Genomic DNA, 27,983 nt, shown 5'->3' with positions numbered 1-27,983 from the left:
ATTTAAAAATTTGACTTTTTGCAATCTTTTAAAAATGGACATTTTCAAGAAACTTTCCAAGAAATTTTCAATTTTTGGCCTCTGATTTGAAAGTATGTAGAGACTTTTTTCTTCTGCTCAATTTTTTTTCTAGTTACCATAACCCTATTTTGAAATCAGTTATCTAAAACACTAGATGCACCCATGTGTTGTCCTCTTCTCTTTCCTCTTCATGTGTCTTTCCATCTCTACGTCTCAATCTCTAACACACTCTCTCCATCTCCCCCTCTCGAGATGTTGCGAACTACGCTAGTTGCCTTATAATTTTGAATGTGAGATTTTCCCGCGCTCATTTTGATTAATTCTTTTTTTATTTGCTTTCAAGATTAAATTCAATTTCAGAGAAAAAAAACAAGAGCCACTGGTAAATGAGAAGTTTTGGTTTCCGGGGATCCCGATTCCCAAATCACATTTAATCACTTCCTCTGCATATTTATTCAAAAAGTGAGTTTTTATGTTTTAAAATATTGTGAATAATTTTTATCAAAATTAAAATATAATACTTGAAGTGAAAAAAAACGGAAAAATATTATTTAAATGTGAAATAAAAATCTTGAAAGTAAAAATTCGAAAAGTTCTGAAATTTTCAAATTTTATCGCTCATTTCTAGTCATATCAAAACGTTATCAACTACAAAAAATTAGACAATAATATTATACAATTTTTTTAGTTGAAACTTTTTGATATCTTGTGAAACAAGCGAGACATAAGCTGTCAAAGTTTAAAAATCTTAAAATTTAATTTTCAGAGCATTAGAAATGTCTGACGAACCACCAATAGTGCTCCCAACTGAAGAAGATGGCCCATTCTCCAACTGTGTATCGATTGCATTTGTCAATGACAAGAGCATACCCGTGGAGCTACGAATTCGAAAAGCTATTCGTGGAAAAGTCACGTTCACTCAGGAACTTGTAGTCGCTGCACGTAGATTGTACCTGGATGGAGAGTTAGAAAGACCTGATCTCAGTGAGTTTATTTTTGTTGAAAAAAACTGATAGAAACAAAATAGAAATAGCATTCGATTCTACAAAAGCTGAATGAAAATATACATAAAATATTAAATTATTTTACACCTAATTTTTTTTTGAAAAAGTCGTCAACTGAAGTCATTTTTTAACACAAATAATATTCAAAAATATTCATTAAAACCGCAACAAGAAAACGCACTCTAGGAAAGCGACAGAAAAGGCAATTAAAATCCCTCGCCCAGATGGAAGCTGTTAAATAATTATCTCAAAATATGCAAATTTTTTGGTAAACATTTACATATTTTTCATTTTTAAAATTTCAAATAAAGTGTTTTTAATGGTTTAAAGTTGAAATTCCAATTTTTTAAATGTAAAATGTCAACTAAAAAAGACATTAAAATCCAAAAAATACATAAAAATATATAGAAAATGTGTTAATATTATGACAACTAATTGGAATCGTGCGAGGGCGAGTAAAGGGGCGATTACGATGCAACATGCATCATACATTCTAAATTTAATTTATTTCAGACTACCACGTTGCCGCCGACTTCTATGATCCATTTATGATCCCGGTACCAGATCACCGTAATTGGGAGTATAACCCTTTATATCCTCGGGAGTGGCGTAAGCTCAATATTTCTTTGGTTCTCCCTAGAAAAATAAATTTTCAGCTAGACTAATTGATAGAGATCTCGTCCAAAAGATCAAGATGTCCAATACGTACAAAAAGAACCAGGCGAGAAGGAAAAGACGACGACTATTAAGAATCTTCCATAGGAAACGAGGTGGAGAGTTTTTGAACTATTTATGGCATTCGAAGGAGAATGTGAGTTAACTTTTTTTTTAACTAAAAAATTTGAAAAACCTCTTAATCTTCCAGGACGTGCACTACAAACGGTATATGGCCGCCTATCAATTTCCTCTTCCATTCGAGAAATGTATCAGGGATGTAGTGAGAGAAGAGCTTAAAGATCCCGAAACATCATTTTCTAAACCACCATCAGTGGTACATCATTCGAAGATTCGACCAGCCACGCCTGATTTGTTAAAGTTGGCGAAATATCTTGGAAAGGATCGGTTTTGCTTTATTGTGACACCATTTAAATTTCGATCTCAATTCCGTTTACGTTACTACAAGAAATCTCCATTCAAACGTTCAAATATTCTTGAGAAATGGTTAAAGTTCAAAAAAGGTAAGGTTCTGATTTTTGCTTATTAATTAACTTTATCAAATTTTGTAAAATATCACACTTATAGTTAGCATGTTTTTCTTTCAATAATTTCAAATACTGTGAAAAACAAATTTCAATGCTGTAAAAATATGTTGCTCCCCAAAGTAAACTTGAGATCTAACTTCATACATGTTTTAGTGAGAGATCAAGGTGTGTTCAACATTCGAGATGCCGCTCGTGAAGTGAAGAAGCTACTTCAAAGGAAAAACGTCTACCATATGACAGACCCGCAATGTGAGCAGGAGTTCTGGGATGTATACAGACTTCAAATGCAATGGCGTAAGTTTTTGAGCACTTTTTAAAATTACGGCCTGTTTAGAGATTAAAAAATTTTGTGAATATATTATTCAATTTCAAATTTTTTCTTTTTCCCATTCTATTTCGCGGTTTCGGTATCAAACTTATTATAAGAGTGTTTAGGAATAGGCAACGATTTTAGAAACTTTCTGGAACAATTTAATTTTCTGAAAAATTTAAAATTAAAACAATTTCTGGAAAAACTACCCGGATTTGTTTGTCAAAGTTTTGGTAAATTGACAAAACTTCCCATTGACACAGCACCATGTTCAAAACTTTTAATAAAAAGTTATAATATTTTAAGTGGAAGAAGACAACATCGAGGAAAACATCACGATGCTTCGAGAAAATTTATCAAAAGTGACAGACGAGGAATTCAATAGATCCGTGTATATTATGAGACCAGAGAATCGAGCATCTATCCACGACGACGTCACATTCACCACCGATGCCGAAATCAATCTGAAGCCAATTGTTCTGGAACTTTTTCGAAATAATATGCCACTCGAAGATATCAGACAGGTTAAGGAATGTATTGACGACATGATTAACTTGACTGTCTGCCAAGAACTTATACCTCAAGTTGCTACAATTGAGACTGTTCGTGATTATTCTGGAGTTGAACAACATCGTTTAAAGTATATTCGCCCAGAAAATGAGCTGGAGATAATGTTCCAATTAGCTACCGTTCTTGTAAAAAACGAGAATACTCATGATCAAGAAATCACTTCTCCAATGTTTGCACTGCTTCGAACAGAACAATATTTGTGGTCAATTCCACTTCGACCATTTCTTCGAATGTACACTGACTGGAGGAAAACTAAACTTAATTTCAAAAAGTTTAGAAAATTCTCCCCGGAATTAGTCTCCAAAGCACCAATTGACTTATTCAAAGTGTTCCTCACAACTAATATGGATAAGAAAGGAGTTGCCACAAAAGACACGGACTGCTTTGATTACAGGACAGCATCTGAAATAAAGAAGCTTTACCATGAAGAGTTTATCAGAGTCCGACCAATTATAGAACATCAGCGTTTTCACAGATGTTACACCTCTGTAATTACCGAAGAGCCATTACCAAATCCATTCTATTGGGTACATAGGGGCCAATGGGAAAAAGTTTATGAATGTAATTGGAAGCAACGGGTTAAACCGCTAGCAGGTAGATTTTCATGGAAGACTAAACACCCGAATATTTGTGATCTACCACGACTGGAGAAGGATGATAAACAGGAAATGGAGATGTTGGCTAAGATGAGAGAGAAGATTCGAGAGTATAATAAAGAGAAAGAGAAACATCCTTTCTACGTTTCTTCCAGTCTTCCCGAGTTCGCAAGCACATCTGACTTTGTGAAATTTCCCATTTCAAACACAGGAATAAAATATACTGCACCTAGAAGAAACCAGCCAAAAGTTCAACGTTCACTTGTGACTTACACAAGGTTTCGCCTCGCGGAGTTGGAAGACAAGGATTTCTCATTCCCAGAAGAGAAGATGCTTGAGAAGAATCGGCTTTTGGAAAAATTGAACTTTGAAGAGCGACTGCAACTTGATGCATTGATGTCGAAAGATGTGAAGTACAAGCCTCGAATGATCCCCGAGAAGGGATTTCTGCAGTTGCAAGATGAAAAGTTGATTCTAAAAAGATTATGTGAAAAGGAAGATGAATGGTCTGGAAAGCAGAAAAGACGATTCCCAGATCTATACGAGCAAGCAACTCAAGAAGCGGAGCGTCTAGGTGACCCTGATGCAAGTACCAGCGGTACCAGCAACAAGGAACTCGGCCTTCTTCCTGTCTGGAAGCACGACGATTTTCGTGATTTGAAAAAAATCAATGTTCTAGGATCCAAAGAGTATCCCATCAGTAGCCCTTATCTTATCAAGAGATTGCACTATGACATTCACCTGGAAATAGTCAGAGATAAACTCAAGTCATGGATATACAGAACGGAATTATGGGAGAAGATGAAGCCCGTCTACGAACGATTGAAAAGGGATAAGGAAAAGCGTGAGAAAGAGTGGCATGAGATGAGAGCTGCACAAAGGGCACAGAAAGAGAAAGAGGAAGAAGATCAGCGTCGCATGGATATGGGTATAGAGCATGGTCAGGAAAGTTTATTGAAAAGCATTACCCCAGAAGTGGAGCAACAAATACTACTCCCCATATCCAGAGAAAATAGTTTTGAAGAAATGCTTCCAGCTCCGCAAGAAGCATATGATGAAGATCTTGATCAAGATATAGACATTCATTTCGACGGTGCTGAATCAGTATGTACTGGAATTCGTCTTGACTCGGAAGATCGTGAGCTTGTGGACTCTCCTGATCAAGTTGAGAATGAGGAGCCAGAGAGAGTTGAAGCAGTAACTGAGAATATTCGACAAGAAATGTCGGACGCAGAAATGAGAGATCTGATGAGGAAGAAACGAGAACAATACTCTATGCTTTTCCCAAATGTACCACAGCCATTCCAACCGTTGAATCGATTTGACGTGACGGCTCCCGGAGCAGGAATCGTTCCCCCGTATGATGAAGCACCCGATTTTGATCTGTCCGCTTACTTGGAAGAGGATCATGTGAGGATTCCAACATTGTCGACAGTAGAGATAAATTCACTTTTAAAAGATCAGGATTTAGTTGAGGAGCAAGAAATAGTTGAAGAAGAAGAAACACCACTTGTTGTGGAAGAGCCTGATATTCCTGCGGCTCCTGTTCTATCGGCCGAAGAGAAAGCGTCAAGGATTTCTCGCGAGATGTCTGCACTTCGGAAACTTCCTGATGCAGCTTTCAACTATGCAAGTGATAGAGATGGCGTTGTAGTGGAAGAAGTGGAAACAATAGAAGAGATTCAAGAAATCTATAATGATAAATTGGAGAAGATGATCGCAGCTCGGCTAGGAAGTATAGCTCAAGGCGCCAACATCGAAAGATTATCTGAAGATCAACTTCTCGGGGATCAAGGTTCAGAAGATATTTCTTTTGAAGAGATTCAGGTTGACTTGCTGTTGGAAAGTGGTGTTGAGGTGCAAGTAAATCAGTCGGTTACAATTTCAAGATCTTCTACTTCGTTCGAATCACTTCTCGTAGAAGATCCGGAAGAACACCCAGAACAGCTTCCGGTGTCAGCTTCAGAAAAAGCTAACAATCAGATTGTTCCAGAAGTTGAAGTTGAAGGATCGGTTGTTCCGGTAACTAATCAACAAGAAGAAAATGTGACTTCAGAGGGACCAACTTTACAGGGTAAGTTAATTTATTTTTTGAAGCTTCAGCAATCGAATAATATTTTTCAGAAGGATCATCCATCCCATCGTCTTCACATATTTATACTGTAGACGAACTACTCGGAACGGAGTCTCCTGGACCCGAAGCTACTGAAACCCCTGTCGCTGAAGAATCACCTAAAAAGAAGTCTGGGAAAACAACACGTGGACGTCCGAAGAAAGTGAAAGAAAATTTGAAGAAAAGAATTCAGCCGAGAAGAGGACAGAAAGAAGAGGCTGCACATGAGCCAGAAGTAGTAGAGGAACAAGAACAAGTAGAACCGGAAGTTGGTCCAGAAGTTGTACACGAACCTGTACCTGCACCAGCAGCTCAACTAGAAACTGAGCCAATCGAGCAACAAATTGAAGAGCCAGGTAAGTATTGTTGATTTTTCTTTAAAATTCAAAAAAAAATTTCAGATAAAGTTTTCGAACCAATTATTGAGGCGCTGCCGTTATTTGAGACATCACCCGTGCCTGCACCAGAGGGAAATATTCCCAGCCGAGCTCATTCTAGCGATGACGATGTTCAAGTTATCTCGTCTGAAACCGATCCGAATGGACCGATCAATCTGGTTGAGCAAGTTCAAAACGATAAACTTACCGCGTATCAGTACTCGACTGAAGAGCTGCTGGGTGAATACGGAGAACTGGACGAAGCAGGTGCACCATCGCCGTCGGAGATTGTTGTACATGATGAGGTTCTACAAGATGAGGTTTTGCAACCAAATCCTAAAAGTTCAAAGAAACGAGGACGCCGAAGGAAGAAAACTCCACCGCATATTGCTAAGGCCAGAAAAGTTTTTACTTCGATTTCGAAAACGGAAGAAATTGAGCTGGCTCCTACTCCGACACAACAATCACGCAAAAGAATGGCCAATGTCAGTTCCGAAGAAGCTACAGCTACAAGAAGACAAAAAAGAGCCAAAGTGGAAGAACCAAATGATAGTGATGTTTCAAGAGTACTTACTCCGGAGCCAGAAGATTTACATGAAACTGAGAGGCCTGGGCATGTAGGAGAGGAAGGATTTGAAACACCATCCCTAAGAACAGGAAGGGAATCAACTGCATCTAGTGTCAAAACAAGTAGAAGCAAACGTCTTTTCCTTTCCAAAAACAATCCGGTTCCACGTATGCGTATACAATCTCAAGCAGGTACTAATGCTTCACCAACACCTGCCAGACGGACGGGAGTTGCAAGAGATTCTGTTTCACCGGATGGAGCTTCTGAGAAACTGAAACAACTCCCAAAATCTGTGCAGGACATATTTGAGGTGTTCGATGTGGAGAGATCGGCAGAGAGAGGAGAATCTGCGACAGTGACGAACTTAGAAGGGTGAGTTAAATTTGTGTGGGATCATGGGGATTTAAAAGTGGAAGATCAGATACCATAAGTTTCGATAAATAAAGATTAGAAGAAATGCAATAGCTCTACCTAGGTCTGGCACCACACAATGGCGTACCATAAGTGGAAGCTCAGAAACCATAGGTTTAGATCTGATACCATAAGTGTGAGATATAGAACGATTAATTAGAGGATGAGATTTAAACTAGATGCTATTGGTGAAAGATCAGATGACATCGGTTGAAGATCAGATTTAGAAGGAGAGACTTTTTTACTCAACCATGCAAATATCATTTTCTGATTAATTATTTTTCAGACCAGTGAAAATAGAAATCGAAGATGAAAACTGGATGGCACCTCCAGCAATCACAGAAACCTCTCGCAAATCCAAGAAACGACTCCGTGCGGAAAAGCAGCAACAAATTCTGGACGATATAAAACTTGAACTCAACGGAGAACCCCCGCAGAAACGAGAATGTGAAATTTTGATGGAAAGGGTTCAAGTGAAAATTGAGGAAGGTGTGGAGAATGCGGATTGCCGTATTGTGCAAGCAAACTTCAACTGTAAATCCGTTGAGGAGCACGAGACACTTCCGTTGAAGATTATTCGAGTTTTTGAGGAAAATGAGAAGCCGGTTCACAAGTTTTTCATGACACAGATTATTTGGAAGGAAATCAATGAAGCTTTCATGACGGATCCGGAGAAGTTTATGCTTCTGGTACGCATTTTGTTCAGTGATCGAAACATTAGTGGACAAATTTACAGTAAGTCTTTGATTGAAAAAAACGTTTTTATGTCTGTTGTGTATTTTTCCAGAAATCAGCATGACCGTTACTGATAGAATCAAAGGTTTTGACGACGATTTTATCAAGCTGTTAACACAATTCCCGAAGAAATTATCACAAGAGCACAAGCCACGTAAGTTCAAATTTCTAGAAGGTTTATAACTTTGAACTTTAATTTTCAGTAGTTGATTACAACAAATTAGCACACGCTCTTCGCGAAAAAGCTTCACTTCATCTCAACAATCACGTAAGTAAATGTTCTCTTTCAAATGGAATGTTTTTTTCTTCAGAAAATCACTCCATTTACTTTCCACGGAGTCATTTCGAATATAACTGAAATGAAGGAAAAAATTATTGGACGATGTGAAATTGGGATGTTGACAGATGGAGATCGAGACGTGCTGAACTCAACGGAGAATATGCTACTTGGAGCATACATGAAAAGTGTGCTCCGTATGACTGCACAATCACAGGTGTCGTGGGCACATCCAGAGTATATTAAGAGAAGATTGGTGAGTTTTTTAGACCGTATTTTTTTATTAGACTTGCGCTCCTTGCTTCAATTTGACAGTTTTTATCTCACATGTGCAAATCTAAAAGAAAAAATACTGAATGAATTTAATTTGAATTTTTGTTAACTTTTTAACCAGCAAGAAATGTTTCACTGATGGAATATGCTTGCACTCTTTTTCATGAAAGACTGACTTTCCAGGAAATGATCTACTATGGCTGGCGGATGTTCCTCGGAAGTGGTGGATTCTTCCGTGTTGCTCTTGCCATCAATCGGAAGGACGTGAAGCCAATGAGTCAACAGTTCCGAGACTTTTTCATCGAGTATCTAAAAGATGTAAATGAAAATTATGCGAAAGCGGTAGAATTGGTCCAAATGGATGAAGACAAACTGATGGAAGCTATGATTGAAAAAGCGGGTTTGTCATCGATAGATCTGCTGGCTTTGGATGAAGATGTTCAGGGACAAGTTAGTGAGAGGTATGATTTGGTTCAGAACCCACAAACACAATTCTGTACTATAAAAATATTGTCAAAGATTTTAAAAAGAAAATTGTATTTTCAGTCACAAACATAAATGCGTTCAATGTTCAATCCGTAACCAATCCGTATACTTCTCGTCATATTCACTTTTGGAGCTACACGGAAAACTTCACCAAAACCTGCACGAACTTGCTCCGGAAGACGCAGATGACTGTCAAGATTGCTATGAAACGTTGACATCATCATTTGAAGTTATCGTTCATCGAATCAATCACCATCATTCTCGTCGTTGCTTCTTTGCAGACGATTGAAATTAGTTTTACAATTTTATCACAACCAGTGATTTTCGACATATCTGGATAGTGAACTTGAAATATATATTAATTGAAAAGAAAAAGAGAATACAAAGAATCTCTCATGCCCCCCGTTTATTATAATTAATTGAACTCATTCCCAACAGATCTTGAATTGTTTTGTTTTGTATATTATGAACATATTGAATGAATTTTGTGATAATTAATTTCAAAACTAAACTGCAAAGAAGTTTTTTATGAAATGGCAAAAGTAAAACTAAATATTTAAATTTGTATATTCAAACTATTTTTTTTGTAAATTTAAAATTTTGATTTCCGTGAACTCAAAAAAACTTTTGAAGAAATCTTGAAAACAAATTTGATTTAAATTTCAAAACGTGACAAAACTTCAAAGGCCAAACTGATTTTATCAGTGCCCCCCTCAATCAGTTTCCAAAAATTCAGTATTCAAAACTTGTCCATATATTGGAATTTTCGACGAATAAAGAAGTACCAGCTGGAATTGAAAGATCTGAACGATGATCTCACTGGTTTCTTTGATTGCCACAGCCTCGGCTACTAGTACCGTACTCGCCATGGGCTCCAGCAAGGATCGACAAGCGGTAAGTGTTTCAGTTTGTTCCGGTAATTCAAGGATTCATTTTCAGGACCGTAAAAAATCAATCTAAAAAGGCATCCGCAACCAAGTCGTCTCGTGCTTCAAAAAGTCAAAAATCCGCGAAGTCGACGAGATCTGGAAAGTCGTCCAAATCTGGACACTTAAGCCGTGGAAAGCCTTCAAAATCCAAGAAGTCGAAATCAAAGAGCGTTAGACCTCTTGCAGTCCCCGGAGCACGGGGAGCTCCTAAGTCGGAATCGAAGAAGCTGAGACGTGACAAGGACAAGTCGTCGAAATCAGAAAGATCCAGAAGATCTTCAAAGTCTAAGAAGTGCGACAAGTCGGCCAAGAAGTGTGACCTGAACAAGGCGAAGGTGATTTTTTCCACAGTTTTGAATATAAAAACAATTCAAAAAATTTCAGAACCTCTGCCCACCGGTCTCAGTTGTTTCCGATGCGTCCATCAAATCAAATTCTGGGGAGAAGTCCGAGAAATCGAAGGCTCTCAAATTGGTTCCCAATCAGTCGAACTACACATTCCCGGAGGGACAGGGGACTGCCTCAGTGAAGACATCCACCCTTCGTGCTTCACCCAACAAGCTGCCATTCGCAACAACGGGTGGTGTTCAGACAGTTAGCATCGCGAACAACACCAAGTCGAGAAAGGCGTTTAAGGTAAGCTTTGGCCTTTGGCTTGGGCTTTGGCTTCAGGCTCATTAAAAACAATAGCTTTCAGGTCAAAACCTCTGACAATCTTCTGTACCGTGTCAACCCAGTCTTTGGATTCGTTGAGCCGGGAGACAAGCTTTCGATCGATGTGCTCCGTCACAATGGTGTTGAGAAGACTGATCACATGATTGTCTTAACATCCAATGCTTCATCAGAACAAAATTGTGCCAAAGGAGTCTTCGAGAGTGACCAACCACGCGAGCTTACCGTCATTCCATTGGTGGTCAACTAGATTCTACATATCTGCCTCCCTAAAGAAAGTGTCTCGAAGTTCAATTATTTGAAAGTGTGTGAAATTTGATGAATTTTTGATTGAATAAAAATGTTGATGGCGGTGTTCTGTGTTTTTTTGGTTCTGAGCTATTATGGTTACCAAACGTACGAAACAATAAACTATTTTCTCCTTTTTCATGAATTACTCGGTAACTGACTTTCTCACGGAAGTCTTGTGAGAAAGCGCCTCTGAGTTGGGCTTTTGGTAGAGACGCGGATCATATTAGCCTTTTTCTCGCCCGTGAGGCACCTCCAATAAAGTGTGAGGTGCAGAAAAAACAAACTAACATTTTTGTCGCAGTCACCGAGGACCTAGGATGAGTTCAACTCTCCACCACGGGAAAATTTTTTGCGAATTTTTTCATCCCAAAAAAAAAAGAAAAAAAAAGGTCCAGAAAAAACAAACAAACATTTTTGTCGCAGTCACCGAGGTTAATTTAATTGGTTTGAAGAGGTACATGGTGATTACAAATAGGTGGAGATGACGGGTGTACAGTGTCCCCAATTTTCATAGTATCATGCCGAAATTTGACAAAGGGATAGGGTTAATAGACCGATTTTGTAAGAAAATCTACAGTATGACTTAGAAATACTGTAGACTTAGAATTTTAGACCCCCGAAAGTAGTAAAACAGATGCACTTATTTAACAAACATATGTCAGATCGACGTTTCTCAGTTTACAGTGCTCCTCAATATTTTCGACAATTGTAATAAGGTTTTTCGGAATAGTGCAAGGGTATACACGTAAAGCATTAATATAAAAAAGGGTTTGCCAATTAAAAAATGTGGGAAATCCAATATCCACAAAATAAAGAATACGTGAACAATGCGTGCAACTCCACGTTGAACCATTTAACCTTTCAAATTAAAAAATAGATGAAGCAAAACAGCAAGTGAATCAGTTCTCAGTTTTCAAAAACTACAACTTCGGAGTAATGGAAAAAGAGAAAAGTAAGACGGAGAGTTTGAAGAAGGACGAAATCGATGAGGCAAACTCAGAATCTTCAAAAGTGCCACTAGCAATTGATCCAGAGGTAAGATATTTTTGCATTGCTTCCAAAATAGTACTAAGGTAAAAAAAACAGCAGCAAATTTCAGGAAGCCAAACTCCCAAATGCCGGCGGAAAATCGGAGCATATGGTGGTCAACTTCACCTCAAAACGCATGGCGATCAAAGTGAGATGTGGCAATGCACTATTTCGTGTTGAGCCAACTCACATGATCATCGAGCCGAACAAGTGCCGCCAACTGACAATCAATCGGATGCCCGGACCAATTCAAAAGGATAAAGCGATCGTTCAATACCTCCAAATTGAAAATGATGTGCAAGATCCGAAGACTGCGTTCAAAGCAGCGGACAGTGCTGGAACTAAGATTCCACACTTGAAGATCAAGCTGGTGGCCGGAGCAAGTGGAGGTCGTCAGATGTCGAGAGAGGTGGTGGATGAGTAGTTTGGGAAAAAAACAGGATATAATAAATCTCATTTTGATATTAGAATAAATTATTTGGTATAGATTTTAGGCGGCTACTTTTGTAAGGCACGTCATTATTATTATATATGCTTAATTGTGAACTTCTATCAGACATCGCTTGAGTTTTTCATATTAACACCATATTATACTGTTGGGCGGAATTGGTTCGGCTTTTTTCCAGAATACTTGTATTCGTATTTTTGTCTCTTCTGGATATTTCCCTGGATTCTATTGATCTTTTGGGTATTAGTGTGATCAAAATCGGTCTATTAACCCTATCCCTTTGTCAAATTTTGGCATGATACTATGAAAATTGGGGACACTGTACACCCGTCATCTCCACCTATTTGTAATCACCATGTACCTCTTCAAACCAATTAAATTAACCTCGGTGACTGCGACAAAAATGTTTGTTTCTTTTTTCTGGACCTTTTTTTTCTTTTTTTTTTTTGGGATGAAAAAATTCGCAAAAAATTTTCCCGTGGTGGAGAGTTGAACTCATCCTAGGTCCTCGGTGACTGCGACAAAAATGTTAGTTTGTTTTTTCTGCACCTCACACTTTATTGGAGGTGCCTCACGGGCGAGAAAAAGGCTAATATGATCCGCGTCTCTACCAAAAGCCCAACTCAGAGGCGCTTTCTCACAAGACTTCCGTGAGAAAGTCAGTTACCGAGTAATTCATGAAAAAGGAGAAAATAGTTTATTGTTTCGTACGTTTGGTAACCATAATAGCTCAGAACCAAAAAACACAGAACACCGCCATCAACATTTTTATTCAATCAAAAATTCATCAAATTTCACACACTTTCAAATAATTGAACTTCGAGACACTTTCTTTAGGGAGGCAGATATGTAGAATCTAGTTGACCACCAATGGAATGACGGTAAGCTCGCGTGGTTGGTCACTCTCGAAGACTCCTTTGGCACAATTTTGTTCTGATGAAGCATTGGATGTTAAGACAATCATGTGATCAGTCTTCTCAACACCATTGTGACGGAGCACATCGATCGAAAGCTTGTCTCCCGGCTCAACGAATCCAAAGACTGGGTTGACACGGTACAGAAGATTGTCAGAGGTTTTGACCTGAAAGCTATTGTTTTTAATGAGCCTGAAGCCAAAGCCCAAGCCAAAGGCCAAAGCTTACCTTAAACGCCTTTCTCGACTTGGTGTTGTTCGCGATGCTAACTGTCTGAACACCACCCGTTGTTGCGAATGGCAGCTTGTTGGGTGAAGCACGAAGGGTGGATGTCTTCACTGAGGCAGTCCCCTGTCCCTCCGGGAATGTGTAGTTCGACTGATTGGGAACCAATTTGAGAGCCTTCGATTTCTCGGACTTCTCCCCAGAATTTGATTTGATGGACGCATCGGAAACATCTGAGACCGGTGGGCAGAGGTTCTGAAATTTTTTGAATTGTTTTTATATTCAAAACTGTGGAAAAAATCACCTTCGCCTTGTTCAGGTCACACTTCTTGGCCGACTTGTCGCACTTCTTAGACTTTGAAGATCTTCTGGATCTTTCTGATTTCGACGACTTGTCCTTGTCACGTCTCAGCTTCTTCGATTCCGACTTAGGAGCTCCCCGTGCTCCGGGGACTGCAAGAGGTCTAACGCTCTTTGATTTCGACTTCTTGGATTTTGAAGGCTTTCCACGGCTTAAGTGTCCAGATTTGGACGACTTTCCAGATCTCGTCGACTTCGCGGATTTTTGACTTTTTGAAGCACGAGACGACTTGGTTGCGGATGCCTTTTTAGATTGATTTTTTACGGTCCTGAAAATGAATCCTTGAATTACCGGAACAAACTGAAACACTTACCGCTTGTCGATCCTTGCTGGAGCCCATGGCGAGTACGGTACTAGTAGCCGAGGCTGTGGCAATCAAAGAAACCAGTGAGATCATCGTTCAGATCTTTCAATTCCAGCTGGTACTTCTTTATTCGTCGAAAATTCCAATATATGGACAAGTTTTGAATACTGAATTTTTGGAAACTGATTGAGGGGGGCACTGATAAAATCAGTTTGGCCTTTGAAGTTTTGTCACGTTTTGAAATTTAAATCAAATTTGTTTTCAAGATTTCTTCAAAAGTTTTTTTGAGTTCACGGAAATCAAAATTTTAAATTTACAAAAAAAATAGTTTGAATATACAAATTTAAATATTTAGTTTTACTTTTGCCATTTCATAAAAAACTTCTTTGCAGTTTAGTTTTGAAATTAATTATCACAAAATTCATTCAATATGTTCATAATATACAAAACAAAACAATTCAAGATCTGTTGGGAATGAGTTCAATTAATTATAATAAACGGGGGGCATGAGAGATTCTTTGTATTCTCTTTTTCTTTTCAATTAATATATATTTCAAGTTCACTATCCAGATATGTCGAAAATCACTGGTTGTGATAAAATTGTAAAACTAATTTCAATCGTCTGCAAAGAAGCAACGACGAGAATGATGGTGATTGATTCGATGAACGATAACTTCAAATGATGATGTCAACGTTTCATAGCAATCTTGACAGTCATCTGCGTCTTCCGGAGCAAGTTCGTGCAGGTTTTGGTGAAGTTTTCCGTGTAGCTCCAAAAGTGAATATGACGAGAAGTATACGGATTGGTTACGGATTGAACATTGAACGCATTTATGTTTGTGACTGAAAATACAATTTTCTTTTTAAAATCTTTGACAATATTTTTATAGTACAGAATTGTGTTTGTGGGTTCTGAACCAAATCATACCTCTCACTAACTTGTCCCTGAACATCTTCATCCAAAGCCAGCAGATCTATCGATGACAAACCCGCTTTTTCAATCATAGCTTCCATCAGTTTGTCTTCATCCATTTGGACCAATTCTACCGCTTTCGCATAATTTTCATTTACATCTTTTAGATACTCGATGAAAAAGTCTCGGAACTGTTGACTCATTGGCTTCACGTCCTTCCGATTGATGGCAAGAGCAACACGGAAGAATCCACCACTTCCGAGGTAAGCTCGCGTGGTTGGTCACTCTCGAAGACTCCTTTGGCACAATTTTGTTCTGATGAAGCATTGGATGTTAAGACAATCATGTGATCAGTCTTCTCAACACCATTGTGACGGAGCACATCGATCGAAAGCTTGTCTCCCGGCTCAACGAATCCAAAGACTGGGTTGACACGGTACAGAAGATTGTCAGAGGTTTTGACCTGAAAGCTATTGTTTTTAATGAGCCTGAAGCCAAAGCCCAAGCCAAAGGCCAAAGCTTACCTTAAACGCCTTTCTCGACTTGGTGTTGTTCGCGATGCTAACTGTCTGAACACCACCCGTTGTTGCGAATGGCAGCTTGTTGGGTGAAGCACGAAGGGTGGATGTCTTCACTGAGGCAGTCCCCTGTCCCTCCGGGAATGTGTAGTTCGACTGATTGGGAACCAATTTGAGAGCCTTCGATTTCTCGGACTTCTCTTCTGAAATTTTTTGAATTGTTTTTATATTCAAAACTGTGGAAAAAATCACCTTCGCCTTGTTCAGGTCACACTTCTTGGCCGACTTGTCGCACTTCTTAGACTTTGAAGATCTTCTGGATCTTTCTGATTTCGACGACTTGTCCTTGTCACGTCTCAGCTTCTTCGATTCCGAATTAGGAGCTACCCGTGCTCCGGGGACTGCAAGAGGTCTAACGCTCTTTGATTTCGACTTCTTGGATTTTGAAGGCTTTCCACGGCTTGAGTGTCCAGATTTGGACGACTTTCCAGATCTCGTCGACTTCGCGGATTTTTGACTTTTTGAAGCACGAGACGACTTGGTTGCGGATGCCTTTTTAGATTTTTTACGGTCCTGAAAATGAATCCTTGAATTACCGGAACAAACTGAAACACTTACCGCTTGTCGATCCTTGCTGGAGCACATGGCGAGTACGGTACTAGTAGCCGAGGCTGTGGCAATTATATCAAATGGTTCATTGCGGACAAATGCTCTGAAAATATTAACAATTCAAAAACGCATCTGAAAATCTGAAAAACTAACGCCACCAATCCATCAATATTGTCATAAGTATGGAAAATGTCAATATGACGCTGAAATTGTATTTGCGAAATTAACCGAAAATTGGAATACCTTGTATATTTCTTGAGCATTAATTTTTTTTAAAACATCGCTAAACATTGTTCCGCCCGTTTTTTGAAAATTTTGAAATAAATTGCGACAACGGGATCAGAAAACCAAACTTTTTTTTTTTAAACTTTTTTAAAGGTCGCGTAAAATAAAAAATAGTTTCAAAAAAAAATTGTAAAAGTTCACAATTTATTATAGTCTCTTGTTTTATTTATAATCGGTTTGTTGTGCAGTTTTTGTGTGTCATCTTCAAAACATCTGGTGCCCTCGGTGACGGGTGTAACACTTTGTTTGATGTCCAGAAATTATAATAAAAATATGACGCCACACAAATTAATATTTTGCAATAACGTTGGAAACTTCGAAAAATTCTCGACTGTTGCCAAGCAGCATTAAAACGTTTGCGGTTTTTCTAAATTTTAAATGATTGTCATAATTTTAAAAAAATGCAAAGCGAGATTTTGAAAAATTTCGCAATGTTTCAAAGCGATGTCCTCTATATATTTCGACCTTTTCATAGTTTCCTTATGTTCATTTTTAGAGGACACGAAACATTGTTCCAACTATTCTAAAATATTTCTGTTATTTAATTCTTTTAATTTTTAGCAATTGAATTTTTAAATAGAGTTTAACAACAACTGAAATGGATCATGAAAACCTAATGAAGTATTTGGAAGAATTCAGAAGCATCAGATTTCAACCAGATTTCCAAAAAGTTGATGCTGAAAGGAATGTTAGATACTGTGAAATTGCGGATTTTCCTATTTCTAACATGTGAGTTATTCCAAATTTATTTCTAAAAATATGAGTACAATAACTTCAGCGTTTGAGCTACTGGAAACAGGGAGTACATTTTTGACTCAACAATGGAGAAATTGTGATCAAAATTTGTTCAATGAATATTTGAAAACTTACAAAAATGGAGGATATTCGCAGTTTGAGGTAAGTTTTTAAAATCTTACACATTATTTGTCACAAGCTTAATCTTTCATTTTTCATTGACGATGAATTTCTGTTCTCAACTGGACAAAAAGAGCAAATTTTCACAAAAACAAAATAATATTCACTTTTTCCTGGGGTTTGGAACCTTTATTATTGAAAATTGCGTTAAATTATTTGATTTTTTCAATTTTACACAAATTTTAAGCGAGGAGCAATTTCTAAAATCTGATAGTCAGCCATCTCCTTTTTTCTAGCTAAAAAACCTAATTGAATTATTATTAATCAATATGATATCACAAGTAAAATGAAATTAATAACAATATTTGTTAACTGCACCAAAAACCTAGAGATCGTATATTAATTTCCAGTTACAGAAAGAGTTCCGTATATACCTATTGTTTTTTATTTACGTCTGAAATAAATTCATCTTTGCATTAGTGTTAGCAATTGTATCAAGTTTTTGCAGAATAATGTCTATTCCGCAATTTACCTTTTTTTGCAACATTGAAGAAAGTATTCAAAAGATTTCAATTATCAATGTATTGAAACAGAATTTAAAAAAGTACATATTCAAAATGCAAAACTAATAAATAACCAAGTATTATCAAATTTACCACCGAGCCACATAAACTTTTTTCACTTTAAATTTGTTTATATTCAATTTTAAGATTTCCAAAAAGAAAAAAAAATATATATATATATATATAGTTATATATATATATATATATATATATATATATATATATATATAACTAAATGAATAAATTCCAAACTTCTAATCCAATTTACAATTAAGACGAGACCTGATGTTACTTGTTACCTCACAGAAGTTGCTCTCTGTTCGACGGAATATCTGGAAAGTTTGATCGGAGAGTACCTCAAATTCTCGGAGTTTAAACTAACCGCTCAACATATTACACTTCTGTTTGGTTTAGGGACAGGGGTACCTCCGACATGCCTCTTCTGAAACCCTCCCCACACTGTCAATATGCATTCACGGTGTGAAGAGGTTATGCTGCCCTTACTATATATTTTCATGTCACTATTGGAAAGTTAACTTCAAAAACAAATCGACAATAAAATTCATTTCAAAAATAGTTCACTTTTGCCAAAAAAAATGCTTCAAATGTTATCAATAACTGATTCTCTTCCATCTTCCGCTCGAACTTTCGACTGAACTTTCATCGATTCTTCGAGAACTTCTGGAAGTTGTGAGTCCCAATTTGGAAGAAGTGGAACATATTGCTTTTGAATATCCGGGTCGATTTTTGGATCTCTGTTGAGACCACGACGATTCGATGATGGGCGGTTCGATCCAGATGACATACAGTGAACGAGAGTTGAGAACTGAAAAAAGAGGGTCTCGCAACGGAAAATAGGTATAGTGAAACCGGGTCTTAAAATTTTTTTTTCCGAAATTTCGCAAGTTTATCTTAAAGGAGCCGAGCTTTAATTGGATGGGTCTTGCCGTGAAAAAATGTATGGTATGGCACATTTTGATTTCTGAGGTTGGTGTGTTTGTTTTTAAATTACTGTTGTACTTTAAAATCGATAAAAACGAAAAAATTTGGCATAAATGCCTGGAAGAAAACGTACCTAAACTTTCTTTTTGCGGTGAGACCTATTAGAATAAATTCATGTACCTTTAAGTGCCCGAGAACGGAAGAAAATCAATGTATAATCTGAAACATTAAAAAAAAAAACAGGCCTTATTTACTCACCAAGACAGCAGCACTGCATACAATTAGGAAAATCATAGACATTTTGGTTTGAAACTGATATTGATTAATTTTAGTTGATTCCCAAAAAAACTTTTTTTTGAGTTCACGGTTTGGTTTTTTTAAAATTATTATATTCAAACATTAATTTCATTAAAATTTTATAATTATTTATTGAGATAAATCTGGACTTTTTTCTTTTTTAAAAACTTTCACGAACGCGCTTTTAAAGTTACTGTAGAGTTTTGAAATCGTATATTTTCAACAATATCTTCAAAGGCGCATCTACTAAATTGTTGAATGAATGTAGAGTGCGCGGCGAGACCCCCATTTTCCTCCCCTCGATAGCCTCCGCCTTTCCACCTGCAAAGGGTTGAAGGTGGCGGAACTCGGAGGGTGTCCGTTGCAATATGGAATGACCACACACTTCCCAAATGTGTCTTTGGATTTAATTAATTTTTCGAGAGATGCCCGACAGGGCGTCGACAAATTGTGTATTATGGTTAGCCATATGGTTGAGAAAAAGGAACTGTAGCTCAATTATATAATTTGAGATATACAGTGTTCCATGTAATTAAACGATTATAAAGTATAGATTGAAAATTAATTGAACATTATTTGTTTAACAGCAATTTCAATTTGAAATAGTCTACATACCTCATCTATGTATGTACACCTCGGACCCTCCTTCTGCTGATGTGCGTGCCCATCTTCTCATAAATAATGTTTTCCGGAAATTCGCATCTTCTTCTCCATCACTTTCATATTCCTTATCTCATTTTCTTCATTCAAAATGGCAGAGAATGTATCGACGACTTCATCAGCTCGTCGAGAAACTTTTGGTGGAATTGTATTCAGGATATATGTTCGTTTTTTTTTCCTTTTTGAAATAACAGTAAATAATTCTTCTCTTTTTCTGTTCAGGCACTTCGAGGATGGATGCAACGAGCTCAAAAGCGGCTTCATCTATTTCGAAAGAATGACGTGGATATTGAGACCAATTTCAGAGAAGCGTTGAGAGAAGAACAAGAAGATGACGAGAAAAGTTCCGGTTTCATGTCATTTACCGTTGATGAACATTCGAATACTTTTTATCTATGGACTGGGCTTGTCAGTTTGGTTGCTCTCCATCCCCTTGTCTTCACAGCTTTATCGGTTTTTCAAGATGTTCATCCATTTCTTCGAAACACAGGACCTTTGAATCTTTTACTTGATCTTGTTAATATATTGGATTTGATAGCACATACAAGAATTGAATATGTAGAAAATGGAGTTGCGGTCAAGAATTTGTCAAAGCTTATGCATCATAGATTGAAATCGTAAGTTGTTTCATGGAACGCCTTTTGTTGTCCCCCTCCTAAGCCCGTCTTATGGGAAAATTTTCATCACCTCCGTGAAAGTTATGTCAAATTAAAATTAACTTCAGAACATTCTTCATATTAGATGTCATCGCAGTGGTTCCTGCCGAGTCATTGCACATTTTTGGAGACAGTTTCTTCTGGTCAAGAATCAATCGGCTGACTAAGGCAAGTTATTTTTGGTTTTAAAGTAAAACTGAAACTCATTTGCAGTGCTACCGCCTATTCGATTTCTCAACTCAAACGGACACCCGCACGACATCTCCTCACGCTTTTGGGCTATTTAAGCTCATTTTCATTTGCGTTGTGATTTTCCATTGGAATGGATGTCTTTACTTTTACATAAGTAAAGTCTATAATTATACAAGTTAGTTTAAATATAAAATTACCGGTGATGCTTGGTAGGTAGGTACTGCATCCATGTCCACGTGACTTCCTGCCTACTGTTTTTGGTTTGTGATAATTGTTGAAAAAAACAAAGACAAACTCACATGTTGCAAAGTTATTATTTTTTAAGCGGCTCGGCTTGAGCACTGGATATTCTCCTACGATAAAATAATCAATCCAATACTTGCAACATGTGTGACCGATATTCCGAATCACAGAGATTTCTGCGATACTGATGACCTCCTTATCACTCATCTACCAGAGAATGAGGTTCAGTTTACGGTCACTGATTATATGACAACTTGGGAAAATAAGTAGGTTAACCTACCAAACTATTTTTAATTAAAAAATTATTTTTTTAGAACTACCACCATAAAGTTTGCCAACTTTTTCCGCCAATACGCTTTGAGCTTCTACTGGTCTGCACTGACTCTGGTGACACTTGGAGAACAGCCATCACCTTGTACAACTTTTCAAAATGCATTTGAAATTGGGGATACCCTCCTGGGTCTTGTCATTTTTGCGGTAATTGTTGGAGATGTCGGTAATATGGTGGTGGCGATTAATTTGAGAAAGTCAGAGTTTGAGAATGTTCTCGATGGATGTAAAAGATTCATGGTTTATAGGTGAGTACCCGTTTAGGGCAACTTTCTAGCAAAGTTTCGCGACTTTCAAAAGTATTTGGCACCGGTTTTCAACATTTGTCAGAAGAACGGAATCCAAAACAATATTTCGTATCAAAGGGTAGGTGTAGGTAGGCATAATATAAGCACGCAGATAGACAGGCCTGTTTGTAGCTAAGCTCCGAGTTTTTTGAAACCAACAGATATATTACAGTTACAAAACACACTTTATTCCAGAAAAGTACCAAATCTTCTCCGCAAAAAAGCTGTCGAATACTTTGCCTATGTGTGGGCTCATGGCGGGGCTCAAGTTGATGAAGAGGAAATTGCCGAGTTTCTGCCTCCGCGGTTATTTGGAGAAATTGCAGTGGAGATTCATATGGACACTTTGAAGAAAGTCAAGCTTTTCGAGGTTTCAGAATTATACACAATTTTTTGAGACTTCAAGAATTATTTAGAGTTGCGATCCGCGGCTATTGTATGAGCTAATTTTGAAGTTGCAGCTCCGAGTATACAGGTACCTTACGAATTAAAAATTTATAAATTCTCCGCGTTTCATCACTTATTTTGCGCCCGACAACTCCCGGGTTCCGTGTCTAGTTTATAGTGATGGGCGGAGGTGCCTGGGAGATGTTGGGTTCTACAAAAATTTAATTTCAGCCCAATGGATTATATCTGCAAAAAGGGAGATGTTGGAACCGAAATGTACATTGTCAAGGAAGGATTTGTGGAAGTTGTCAGTGAGGATGGTCAAACGGTACTTTCAAAGCTGACTCGGATTTTTGAAATTTGCTATTTCAGATTTTTGTAACTCTACCGGCAGGCTTTGTATTTGGAGAACTTTCCATTCTAAACATACCTGGAAATAAAAACAAGAATTTAAGAACTGCTTCTGTTAGATCCAAGGGGTAATTTGAAGCTCTCAACTTTTCCTTTGGCAAATTTTAATTTCAGATATTCTGATCTTTATGTTCTCGATAAAGAAGATCTTTGGGAGGCTCTTCATGAATATCCGCAAGCAAAAGATTCACTGATTCAAAAAGGAATTCAAATTCTCGAGAAGGACAAAATGATTGACCCGAATATGGTAGATGACGAGGATGAAAGTTTTAATGGGCCTATTGAAGATTATATGGAACATTTGGAACATGAAATTTTGAAAATAACAAAGATGATTGATCAAGCAGAGGACAAGATTCATGTACGATAATTATTTAAGCTCAAATTAATTAATTTCTTAAAATTTAGAAATCAAACCAGAAAATGAAGACACGGCTATTTGGAATGGAAATGGACCTTGTTCACGAGATAAAGGAATTGCTGAAAGAAAATAGTTGGAAGCGAATTGCAAGATTTGCGGATGGAGTTACAGTCTTGTAGAAATAACAAAAATCAATGCTTTTAGATTTTACTTCTGATATAAACTTGAAATTCTTATTGTAGTTTGAATTGTTGTGTTCTAATCAAAAGCGGTGTAGTGTAAATAAGAATCTGCATCAAAATAGTCAAAACAGTCTGAAATTCGATTTCACAACTCTATCTGTTCAAATTTTTTGAATTGATTATCTGAAAATTAATTGGAAAAAATAGGGCTCCATTTCAACAGACTGTACTCATGGATGCGTGTAGCGCGAAGAGGCGGTCAAGAGACGCCCATCACTTCCAACAAATTTCAAAGTTATCAAATAATATATTATGTATAAAATTTGCAATGACTTTTTGATTCTTGTATGTCCCTCTGTTATGAGCTCAAAAACAGTCAACAAGTTACAGATGAACAAAGTTACAGTAATCTCAACGACTCTTGATTTCTTGCAGAATAACAATCCTCCACTCCAATGAGCCTCACTACAGCACCCTTTCAAGCCCATCCAATTACAAAGAACATGAACTGTTAACAGGTTATTTATTCAAGCTTTCTTGTAGCAAACGTGCGAGCACAATAGAAAAAAAAACAAAATATCATAAACCAGGATACTCGAAAAAATATTAAAAAATATGGCCTTCAGACAAATCTCAAAAAAATTTAAACATCTCAACATATTATATAGTCTTCAGTTCTGAAATTGAGTACAAAGATTAATGAAACGGGAGAGATAGTGAAGGTGCTATTTAAAAAAACATGCAGATTTTCCAAATTCAGTACGAAATTACATATTAAATAAACTGGGTTGACTCAATCAACAATAATTCCAAATTTTGAATCATCGTAAAACGGAATAATCTGAGCACTTGTCGGAGAAGCTGCAATTCTCATTGGTGGAGCATTCGGCTTTGGAATCGCATTTGTCAGAACTGGACAGAAGGTTCTGTGGAAGTGATCTACGAGTTTTTGAACCTGCCGAGCTTGAAATTTAACACGTTGCCGAACAAGTTTGAAGAGTATTGGATTTCTTCTTTCGTTCAGATAAATGATTAGACTGAGATTCTTGAGATCCTTGTAACCATCGCGTGCAATCTGCTTTCGCTTCTCTACGTATTTGTCAACTTTAACAGATGATTCACGGAAGAAGATCTCATAGTGATGACAGAGGATGTTGACTTGGTTGCAGAATAGCTGAAAATAGACAGATATGCGAAATGAAAAACAGAAATTTCAAGTACAAATTGGGAAAAGCATGCATTGTAGGCCGGTACATCTTCAGGTAACCGTACCTACCTACTGAGTTTTACTGCCATTTCCAGTGGACTTTGGTCTACGCAACTAATCTACCGTAAACGCAGCCGTTTCTGTGCGTTGCCTTTTTATGAAATCTGCATCAAAAAATTTCTAAAATAACATTGAATATCACCAAAGAAAAACTTGATTTTCTGGACCATCGATTTTTTCTCTAAAATGCGTCCAAAATGGTTATGTTTGGTAGAGCACATTTACATTACTGTAAAACTTAACAAGAAAAACGTTTCATATATTGTATGACAGTGAAAAGTTCACCTGAATAAGTCCATTTATCTTGCCTCCTCGCAAGCCAGTAGTGTAAACCTGATCATAGTACGCCTTGAGAGTTGTCATTTTGGCTAGAATATTTCCGATCGAATGTCTATAGTTCTTGGCAGTTCCTTCATCTCCATAAAATGGAAATTCTCCGGCTTGACACTTAATGATATGATATTAACATTAATATGAACTTGTTTCATTTCTTACCTCGGACAAACTCTTTGCGTTCATTCGGTACATCTCCAATTCTTCAGGGGTCTTACGGCGATTAGTAGGATACACACAGTACTCTTCGGGGTATACTAGTGGTAGTTCTGTTGGTAGATAATGATCCGGAAGGGATCGAGTCATAAGATTTCCCATTTTGAGTATTGACGAATTTCAAGATAGGAGGCGGGCATTTCAGCATTTATATAGCGGCCGTGAAGGGTACAGTACCTCGAGACAGTTCTAATTGTTATTCCAAAAAAATGTGAGAATGTTTTTTTGGAAATTATATGAAAATCAGTAATATCAATAATTTTGAGTCGACGGGAATTACTATGAAATAAATGGAATTATTAGGGTGGTCGAAAAGTCTTTGCAAAATTTTGAATTTTTTTTGGAAGTAGTATTTTTTCAAAGCGAACAAGATTCAATGGGTAATATATTTACCATTAATGCCTATGACTTCTTGCCAACACAACGGAAGTTGAACAGTACCCTCCGCCTAGAACTCCTGCGATTAGGAGGCAAAGAAGTCGTCCAACCCCGTTTCGACGACCTTTCGATCATGAAACTTCTGCCCGGCAAGGTGATTCTGGAGTGAGCGGAACAGATGGTAGTCAGTAGGAGCCAAGCCCGGCAAATACGATGGGTAAGATAAAATTTGGATTCCGACTGTCTGGAGCTTCTGGCGGGTCTTAAAAGTTGTATGCGGTCTTGCGTTGTCATGGAGCAGCAACAACTTTGATCCTCTAGGGCGATGTAATCGATGAGCATGGACCATCTTTTCCAATTAAATGCAGTATAGGCCAGCGTTGATTGTAGCAAAGTCTGGAAGAAGCTCTCTGGAAATGACACCCTTACTGTCCCGCCCAATTGAGAGAAGCACTTTTTTCCGTGAAGTTCTAATTTGAGGTCAGGTGTCGCGGTTTCCTCGACCGGGACCCACTCTTTTTTCCTGGTATGGCTAACATACAATACCCATTTATCATTTCCAGTAATGATATCCTTAACCCAGTCCGTTGTTCGTTTCCTAGTGAGCAGCGAAAAAGAGAGGTCACAAAACAATTTTTCTGAGAATCGGGCAAATTGTGAGGAACGAGTTGACCGAACTTTTCTACCCTTCCGGTTTCGTGGAGATGGTTGATGATGGTTTTTTGGGGATGCTTGAGAGTCGCAGAAAGTTCGCGGTTCGTTGCTCTTGGATCATCTTCCAGGGCTCTCGAAATATCCTCGTCGATATTCAAACGAGAGCGATCTTATCTTGGTTTATCATCGAGATCGTAGTTCTTTTTCGTGAACTTTTCGAACCAAAACTTCATGGTATTATAGGTGACAGAGTTCTTGCCTAACACTGCACACATGTTACGACGAGCTTCGTCGCAATTGCAGATTTGGGGGAACTCGTACAGAAAAACCCATCGGAGGGCGTGACGTTCGGCGAGCAAATTCTCGGTCATTTTGAACAGCACCCAAAAGTTTTTTTTTAATATATTAAACATGCACATTACGTACTATGCAAATAAAAAACAGAATCAGAAAAAAATGAATTGACGCTGAGAAATGAAGAAAAGTACAAATTTTGCAAAGACTTTTCGACCAACCTAATACAATTAAAAAGCGACTTTATATCAGAGCTTTCAAAAACTGAGTTTCCAAGAAGTCATGGATTTTATTCAAAAATTTTTATTAAATTTTGGCTCTCGGTTTTTTTTCAGTTATTGTTAAAATCTAAAGCCAAACTTTTCAGTGTTCAGACCAACTGGATTTTCAACTTCGAGTCAAAATTTTTTGTGTCAATTTTCAACTTGCCAACATTTTTTTAAACCCTTGGTCGTCTGAAATTCACGAATTTGAAAAGATTTTTATTCAGCTAAAAAAAACAATTTTGAATAATTTTCAATTGTTGGGATCAAGTAAAAACAACGTATTATCAAATTTTCAAAAGTTCAAATCAAAAGTTCAAACAGAGTTCAAAAAGGTGTTCCCAAAGTTCCAGATTCCTTTTCTCTTCTGACTTCCTCCCAGAATGCAATTATCTGTGCACGAGTTGGAGTTCTATGAATCCGTGGAGCATTTGGATCCGGAAGAACTTCCTTAAGAATTGGACTGAAAGTTGCTTCGTAGTGCTCAACGAGCTTCTCGGCCTGGTGAGTTTGAAATTCAGTGTGCATCATGACACTTTGGAGAAGTGTCTTTGATCTTTCTTTGTTCAGGTAAATGATGATAGTGAGATTCTTGATATCTCTATAAGCAGCTCGTGCAATTTCTTTCCTTTCCTCAACACGAGTGTCTACGCTGACAATTGATTTACGGAAGAAGACTTCGTAAAGATGACTGAGATTGTTGATCTCATTGCAGAAGAGCTGAAATTTTTTTTAGAATTTTTTAAGCGGAAAATTTTTTTAGAAAACAAAACCAATAAAATTGAAAAAAATCTGAAATTAATAAAAGTGTCCTATAATATGATGCCCTATACTAATGGAGAACATTGTTTTCAGAACAATACGGTTGTCGATCCTTATAGTTGGTATACAAATATGTCTGGGGTGTGCGACAAATCTCGAAATTTGCCGAGCTAGGCTAATTGGGCAAATTCGGAAAAAATTTGCTGCATACTCTTGATGTCTACCTGAATGTGTCCATTAACCGGGCACTCTTCATTGATGCTCGATTCAATAAGATCCATGTACGTTTTAAGAACTTTTGCTTTGATAGAAATGCTGAAAATTGCTTCTGTGTAATTATTAGCAGTCTCTTCATCTCCTTCAAATGGATTTTCTCCAGCAACGCTCTGAAGTTTATCTAATTTCACCAGAAAGCCCAAAAATTCAAATTTACCTCTAACAAATTCTTGCAATCTCTTTTGTAAGTTCTTCTTTCAGAAGCTCTCATACGACGACGAGTAGGATACATTGCATACTTTTTTGGGTATTCCATTGGAAGATTTTTTGGCTTGAAAGTAGCCGGACGAGCATTACAGTTGCCCATTTTGAAATTGAAATGTTGAAATTGACGGGCATCTAGAGGATAAGTCTTAGTTATTTTTACAGTTAGCAGGGTTACTGTATATTAAGATTTTCTTTGAAAGACATGTTGTTTTTAATCGAAGAAAATCGTTATGATGCGAATTCTGCAAAACTGTGCAATTTGTAGTTGAGATAAGAATTTGACTCGAATATTCGGGGAGGATGTTACGGTTTTAAAGTTTTAAATTTCAATGGCTCAAACGACAATCGAAAAAAAATTAATACCAGTAGGTTTTTGGCAAATGCAGTAATAAATATTTAAGGCTGTATTCTAACTTTTCAACTTAAAATTTTCAAAATTTCAAGCTAATTAAGTATTTTTTTTAAATATTTCTAAAGAAATTTTTGATCTGAAAAGTTGGATTATCATTCCAAAATTGCCTGCAGG

The 27,983-nt window shown here is 37.4% G+C and overlaps 6 protein-coding genes, 1 non-coding gene and 3 pseudogenes across 12 annotated transcripts; 4 read left to right on the top strand and 6 right to left on the bottom strand.

Moving 5' to 3' along the window:
• Positions 1 to 381: 381 nt before the first annotated feature.
• sdc-3 (Zinc finger protein sdc-3) lies at positions 382 to 9,441 on the top strand. Its single transcript, NM_074302.4, has 15 exons — positions 382 to 483; positions 788 to 1,005; positions 1,539 to 1,634; positions 1,682 to 1,836; positions 1,891 to 2,203; positions 2,381 to 2,521; positions 2,844 to 5,777; positions 5,828 to 6,172; positions 6,218 to 7,133; positions 7,459 to 7,907; positions 7,960 to 8,061; positions 8,111 to 8,175; positions 8,219 to 8,440; positions 8,641 to 8,918; positions 9,004 to 9,441. The coding sequence occupies exons 2-15, from the start codon at positions 798 to 800 to the stop codon at positions 9,230 to 9,232; spliced, it is 6,453 nt and encodes a 2,150-aa protein (NP_506703.1). The 5' UTR covers positions 382 to 483; positions 788 to 797; the 3' UTR covers positions 9,233 to 9,441.
• A 312-nt stretch (positions 9,442 to 9,753) lies between these two features.
• Positions 9,754 to 10,794, top strand: C25D7.2 (annotated as a pseudogene). Its single transcript has 4 exons — positions 9,754 to 9,837; positions 9,883 to 10,207; positions 10,257 to 10,508; positions 10,570 to 10,794. Coding segments are annotated over exons 1-4 (886 nt in total).
• Positions 10,795 to 11,719: 925 nt separating this feature from the next.
• melo-3 (Major sperm protein) lies at positions 11,720 to 12,352 on the top strand. Its single transcript, NM_074300.4, has 2 exons — positions 11,720 to 11,870; positions 11,935 to 12,352. Exons 1-2 carry the CDS (start codon positions 11,772 to 11,774, stop codon positions 12,286 to 12,288), a joined length of 453 nt encoding a protein of 150 aa, NP_506701.1. The 5' UTR covers positions 11,720 to 11,771; the 3' UTR covers positions 12,289 to 12,352.
• An 816-nt stretch (positions 12,353 to 13,168) lies between these two features.
• On the bottom strand, positions 13,169 to 14,209 carry C25D7.14 (annotated as a pseudogene). Its single transcript has 4 exons — positions 14,126 to 14,209; positions 13,756 to 14,080; positions 13,455 to 13,706; positions 13,169 to 13,393 (listed from the first exon to the last, which is right to left on the bottom strand). Coding segments are annotated over exons 1-4 (886 nt in total).
• Positions 14,210 to 14,519: 310 nt separating this feature from the next.
• On the bottom strand, positions 14,520 to 16,447 carry C25D7.12 (annotated as a pseudogene). The gene is made up of 7 exons: positions 16,400 to 16,447; positions 16,310 to 16,359; positions 16,166 to 16,259; positions 15,800 to 16,120; positions 15,554 to 15,750; positions 15,045 to 15,492; positions 14,520 to 14,959 (listed from the first exon to the last, which is right to left on the bottom strand). Coding segments are annotated over exons 1-7 (1,598 nt in total).
• A 668-nt stretch (positions 16,448 to 17,115) lies between these two features.
• On the top strand, positions 17,116 to 22,858 carry cng-1 (Cyclic nucleotide-binding domain-containing protein). 3 transcript variants are annotated; one of them, NR_070019.1, is made up of 14 exons: positions 17,116 to 17,170; positions 17,220 to 17,338; positions 19,686 to 19,921; positions 19,981 to 20,375; positions 20,483 to 20,582; positions 20,628 to 20,781; positions 20,932 to 21,115; positions 21,164 to 21,427; positions 21,662 to 21,836; positions 21,883 to 21,941; positions 22,085 to 22,181; positions 22,226 to 22,332; positions 22,379 to 22,625; positions 22,673 to 22,804. NR_070019.1 is itself a non-coding variant. In NM_001129446.5 (13 exons), the coding sequence occupies exons 2-13, from the start codon at positions 19,850 to 19,852 to the stop codon at positions 22,802 to 22,804; spliced, it is 1,986 nt and encodes a 661-aa protein (NP_001122918.1). In that variant the 5' UTR covers positions 18,391 to 18,717; positions 19,686 to 19,849; the 3' UTR covers positions 22,805 to 22,858. The 3 variants fall into 3 exon arrangements, 1 of the variants encoding a protein (NP_001122918.1); NM_001129446.5 differs by lacking the exons at positions 17,116 to 17,170; positions 17,220 to 17,338 and adding an exon at positions 18,391 to 18,717 and having other exon boundaries at positions 22,673 to 22,858; NR_070020.1 differs by lacking the exons at positions 17,116 to 17,170; positions 17,220 to 17,338 and adding an exon at positions 18,796 to 18,846.
• Positions 17,822 to 17,842, bottom strand: 21ur-14673. Its single transcript, NR_070021.1, has one exon.
• Positions 18,406 to 19,120, bottom strand: F14H8.8 (Neuropeptide-Like Protein). The gene is made up of 2 exons (NM_001129447.3): positions 19,060 to 19,120; positions 18,406 to 18,685 (listed from the first exon to the last, which is right to left on the bottom strand). The coding sequence occupies exons 1-2, from the start codon at positions 19,099 to 19,101 to the stop codon at positions 18,461 to 18,463; spliced, it is 267 nt and encodes an 88-aa protein (NP_001122919.1). The 5' UTR covers positions 19,102 to 19,120; the 3' UTR covers positions 18,406 to 18,460.
• A 742-nt stretch (positions 22,859 to 23,600) lies between the features above and the next one.
• On the bottom strand, positions 23,601 to 24,745 carry eakr-3 (Mediator of RNA polymerase II transcription subunit 7; the record flags this gene model as incomplete). The annotated part of the gene is made up of 3 exons (NM_074297.3): positions 24,570 to 24,745; positions 24,360 to 24,521; positions 23,601 to 23,981 (listed from the first exon to the last, which is right to left on the bottom strand). The coding sequence occupies exons 1-3, from the start codon at positions 24,723 to 24,725 to the stop codon at positions 23,601 to 23,603; spliced, it is 699 nt and encodes a 232-aa protein (NP_506698.1). The 5' UTR covers positions 24,726 to 24,745.
• A 1,794-nt stretch (positions 24,746 to 26,539) lies between these two features.
• Positions 26,540 to 27,557, bottom strand: eakr-2 (EAK-4 Related; the record flags this gene model as incomplete). Its single annotated transcript, NM_074296.1, has 3 exons — positions 26,540 to 26,932; positions 27,199 to 27,360; positions 27,408 to 27,557. The coding sequence occupies 3 exons, from the start codon at positions 27,555 to 27,557 to the stop codon at positions 26,540 to 26,542; spliced, it is 705 nt and encodes a 234-aa protein (NP_506697.1).
• Between the last annotated feature and the right edge of the window lie 426 nt (positions 27,558 to 27,983).

This window comes from Caenorhabditis elegans, chromosome V, assembly GCF_000002985.6.
Source record: "Caenorhabditis elegans chromosome V".
NCBI lineage: Eukaryota > Metazoa > Nematoda > Chromadorea > Rhabditida > Rhabditidae > Caenorhabditis > Caenorhabditis elegans.
Note: the sequence above shows the minus strand (reverse complement) of the source record. Positions and strands in the feature narration are given on the sequence as shown.